The sequence below is a fragment of the Oncorhynchus keta genome, unplaced genomic scaffold (genome assembly GCF_023373465.1).
Source record: "Oncorhynchus keta strain PuntledgeMale-10-30-2019 unplaced genomic scaffold, Oket_V2 Un_contig_25337_pilon_pilon, whole genome shotgun sequence".
Lineage (NCBI taxonomy): Eukaryota > Metazoa > Chordata > Actinopteri > Salmoniformes > Salmonidae > Oncorhynchus > Oncorhynchus keta.
In genome coordinates, this window is record NW_026284389.1 from 17501 (window position 1) to 22500 (window position 5000).

A 5000-nucleotide genomic window follows, 5' to 3' on the forward strand; every position below is an offset into this window, starting at 1 on the left:
CCACACACAAACAGCATTGGGCCACAGCATGTACAGTACAGTACTTCCCCACACACAAACAGCATTGGGCCACAGCATGTACAGTACAGTACCTATTCTTAGCTTCATAGCCCAATATTATCCCAGGATTTGCTGACTCTCCCTCTGGAATAGTTTGGGCTCAGTATGGATGGTGGTGCAAACTGCCTGGTTTGTCATTGCACACAGTAAGAGTCAATATACCCAGGTTGAATGAATGCCTGGCTCAGCTGAACACAGGTTCCACACTCCTAGGGTTGCAAAATCCCCGAACTTTCCCAGAGATTCCCTGGTTTTCTAGAAACCCTGGTAGGAAGGGTCCTGGAATTCAAATCAAATCCAAGTTTATTTGTCACGTGCGCCAAATACAACAGTTGTAGTAGACCTTGCTTACTTACAAACCCTAGCCATGCTTACTTACAAGCCTTAACCAACAGTGCATTTTTTAAGTAAAAAATAGGCTTTAGGTAAACAGTAGATAGGTAAAATGACAGTGACAGGTGGTACCGGTGCAGAGTGTGAGGGGGCACCGGTTAGTCGGGCTAATGGAGGTAATATGTACATGTCGGTAGAGTTAAAGTGACCATGCATAGATGAATTACAACGAAATAAGGAGGAAATCCATGAATCCTCCAACCAGGATTTCTGGGAAAGCAGGGCATTCTGGGAAAGTTACCTGGATTTTACCACCTTTCACACACAATACCAATACTGACGAAGCCTCTTGGTCAATCAGCAGATCGCTCAATATTTGGTTACATCATCTAGAATGTAGACACGACACTCATAGAAAAACAGGTGCTATCTAGAATATTTTGCTGTCCCCATAAGATAACCCATTGAAGAACACTTTTTGGTTCCAGGTAGAAAGAACCCTTTCCCCAGAAGGTTCTACATGGAACCCAAAAGAGTTCTACCTGGAACCAAATAGGGTTCTCCTATGGGGACAGCCGAATCCTTTTTTCTAAGAGTGTAGGGCATGTTCTCTGGGGCTTGTCTTTGGTTATTATGGGATGCTCTACTTTAGGCTATCGCTCCATTCAGTCTCATTGTGGGAGTTGTGCATGGTTTACTCCAATGGATCAGTGGAACAGCTAGTGCTGCCAACACCAGGGTTGTGGCTTTGAGTCCTGCAATGGGCCACATCATTTATTATGTCGGTCAATGTTGACACTTTTATCCAAAGGGACTTTGAGAACTGTCAACATTGACAGAGCCACGTACAGTAAAGTCCCATGTAAATGGAACGTTCTGTTCACACGTAAATCACCTGCTCTATGTTCTACGTGGTGTTTGTGTGTTTTCGTCCCTCTGTGGGTAGGTGCAGAAGAGACCAGAGTCAGTGGAGCTGGAGGAGCTGCTCTCTGAGCCACCAGGATCTAAACCTTCCAAACCCTACTCCTCCTACCACAGAAACACCCCCACCCAGGGGGCCTGCACTGCTCACCTGTCCCCCTGCTGCCAGTCCCAGTCCCCCACCCTGCGCCCCCACCCTAAGAGCACCCCATCCACCCCCTGCCCCGCCCCTAGCCCTGCAGCCGCCGCCCCTCGGTCTCCGGAAATCAGTCCCGCCCCCCCACAGCTGCCAAAAGGGGCGGAGACCCAGGACAAGAGAGGAGAGGGACAGCCCCTGCAGGATTACCCACAATCCCTGGAGCCTGGTAAGGGAACTCACACTGTCCATCCACATCTGACTATGTCCCAAATATCTCTCCTTCCTCCCAAAGTGTGCACTTGTTCAATTCCCTTCACTGATTTGAAAGGCAATGAAGGGTATTAAATAACCCCACGAGCTCATGCCTCCACCAACCTAAGGGTTCTACATTTGTGGAAGAAGTGAACAGGTGCTCTCTTCAGGATATTGGAGAAACTATTGGGACACATCCCCAGGTTACATTCCAATATTCACACTAACATTTCACTGAGGTTGCGTTTACACAGGCAGCCCAATTCCGATATTTTTTCCACTAATTGGTCTTTTACCCAATCACATCAGATCTTTTCACATTAAATCAGAATTGGGCTGCCTGTGTAAACGCAGCCTAAGTGATATTTTAGAACCTCTCTGAGGGTCATATGAGAAATATGTATGATGAAAATAGACTGTTAAGAGGGATATACAAGACAGTTAGACACACACAGCTCATTCAGCTGTCAAGGATTCTACACTAACAACCCTGGCCTTCAAAGTCTATCTGGGAAAACTGTAAATGACTGATAGGTCTGACACAGCAACAGAGGATATAGCAATACAAATCATCATCCAGCAACAGAGGACATAGCACTACAAATCATCATCCAGCAACAGAGGATATAGCACTACAAATCATCATCCAGCAACAGAGGACATAGCACTACAAATCATCATCCAGCAACAGAGGACATAGCACTACAAATCATCATCCAGCAACAGAGGATATAGCACTACAAATCATCATCCAGCAACAGAGGACATAGCACTACAAATCATCATCCAGCAACAGAGGATATAGCACTACAAATCATCATCCAGCAACAGAGGACATAGCACTACAAATCATCATCCAGCAACAGAGGACATAGCACTACAAATCATCATCCAGCAACAGAGGATATAGCACTACAAATCATCATCCAGCAACAGAGGACATAGCACTACAAATCTTCATCCAGCAACAGAGGACATAGCACTACAAATCATCATCCAGCAACAGAGGACATAGCACTACAAATCTTCATCCAGCAACAGAGGACATAGCACTACAAATCATCATCCAGCAACAGAGGACATAGCACTACAAATCATCATCCAGCAACAGAGGACATAGCACTACAAATCATCATCCAGCAACAGAGGACATAGCACTACAAATCATCATCCAGCAACAGAGGACATAGCACTACAAATCATCATCCAGCAACAGAGGACATAGCACTACAAATCTTCATCCAGCAACAGAGGACATAGCACTACAAATCTTCATCCAGCAACAGAGGACATAGCACTACAAATCATCATCCAGCAACAGAGGACATAGCACTACGAATCATCATCCAGCAACAGAGGATATAGCACTACAAATCATCATCCAGCAACAGAGGACATAGCACTACAAATCATCATCTAGTAACTGCCACAGCCTATGGGGTCCTTAATGATATTGTTCTGCTTCTTTGGCTCTTGCCTGTGCCTGTGTCCCAAATGTCACCCTATTCCCTAGACCTTGGTCAAAAGTAGTGCACTAAATAAAGAATAGAGTGCCATTTGTGACGCATCGTGTGTGAGTGGCTGGGGTTGGCTGGCGAGCCCTGGGATTGACACATAAAGCAGCTCTGAGCTGGAGAAGTAAACACATAAAATGGCTGCCGGCCCGGTTGGTCTCTCTCTCAGCACTGTCACCTCGGTAATGACTGAGAAACACCTCGCTCAGAGCCTTGGAGGCTCCGCCCCCCCAGGCCCACACCCTCTTCATCACCATTAACGCCTCGCTAACTGCCTTGCTATGCCATTCCACGCCAGAAGATATAAAAGTGGCAGGCCACCTTTGATAAACGAAACCTCCTACACTTCAAATAGCAAGCTAACACACACACCTACGCTGAATAACACGTCCACACATGTATACGCACACGCACACGGTTCACTCCCCTTCCTGTGTGTTGTGAGATCAAGGCGCAGTGCCACCTACGTAATTTCCTCTTCCTGTGCCTCTCTACCCTCTCATGACCCTGGAGTGAGTTCTATTCAGGGCGGGTCCTCAGGGTTAGGCCTTTTGAACAGCCTCTGACCACACTTCACAGGAGAGAGAGAGAAAAAGAGTCGTAGGGACGATCATCTGGCTTTTGAGAAATGTTTTTGCCCTTTGTTGTGAAGCTTTTTTACTTATTACTTATTTCTCTTTTAAACCTGCCTTTTCTCTTTCCTATGTTTTTATAGACTTGCCTCCTGGATACACCTACCCTGCCATCGCCATGGGTTACAGGAGCTGCACATCGCCCCACGATGTCCGATTGGCCGAGCCAGCTGACCTGAGGCGGTTCAGGCGGAGCCTGCTGAGAATGCTCCCCAGCCTCTCTCCAGCCTAGGGGCGGAGCTAGAGTGTCAGGCCATGGTGAGGCCCCTCCCACACCAGGACGTGGAGGAGGAAGAGGAGGGGCAAAAGGAAGAGGAGGTGCAGAGAGAGGAGGTGGAAGCCAGAGAAGCAGCAGGCAGCTGTGGACCTCCAGATCAGGAGCATAGGGAGGAGCAGGAGGAGGAGGTGTCAGTGTGTCCTCCTACGGAGAGCCGTGTGTGTGACACCGCCTCCTGTTCCATCCCTATCCCCCTCTCTGAGGAGGAGAACCACAGAGATGACCCCACCTCCACCCTGGAGGAGCAGGAGGAGGAAAAGTGCAAGGTGGAGAGAGGACAGCAGCAGGAGGTGGCAGGAGAACAGGAGGAGCAGGACTCCACCATCATCGACCTGGACCCTCCCTGCACTGCCCAACCCCACCAGGAGGCAAATACTGAGGAGGAAGAGGAGGGAGGAGAGGAGGAGAGTACTCCTAATGATGACAACCACTCAGTAGAGTTGGTGTGCCTCTCCCCTCCTCTCCCTCTCTGTGCCCCAGCCAGTCTATCATCACCCTCTCCACCCCCTGAAACCCATTGTGCCTAGTTACTGGAGCCTAGAGCTGCTGATCGCTGCAGCCTTCTGTGCCGACGTCCCTCCGTTTCCCATGCTGGCCTCCAGCACCCTCCAGCCCCAGGCCTGTGACACCCATCCCTGCCCCAGCCACCCCCACCACGGCATGGAGCTGCTCAGCGAGCTGGCCGACCTGGAGCTCCAACAGCACCGACACAACACAGGAGACAGCCAAGGTGAGAGAGATATAGTCAGACAGACGGACGGACAGGCGAACAGATGGATGGACAGACAGCAGTCTGAAATGATGTCATTGTAACTAGAAGCTGATTGAAATGACAATCAGAAACAAATGATGTCATTTCAACCAGCCCACTA

The 5000-nt window shown here is 48.9% G+C and overlaps 1 protein-coding gene across 1 annotated transcript in view; it reads left to right on the forward strand.

Moving 5' to 3' along the window:
• The window catches only part of LOC127922332 (trinucleotide repeat-containing gene 18 protein-like), an 18489-nt gene extending 13938 nt beyond the window's left edge, over positions 1-4551 (forward strand). Inside the window, exons 7-8 of the mRNA XM_052506065.1 lie at positions 1340-1679; positions 3935-4551. Coding sequence (XP_052362025.1) covers positions 1340-1679; positions 3935-4083 — 489 coding nt within the window. The 3' untranslated portion in view covers positions 4084-4551. The remainder of the gene's footprint in view (positions 1-1339; positions 1680-3934) is intronic.
• Positions 4552-5000: the final 449 nt, after the last annotated feature.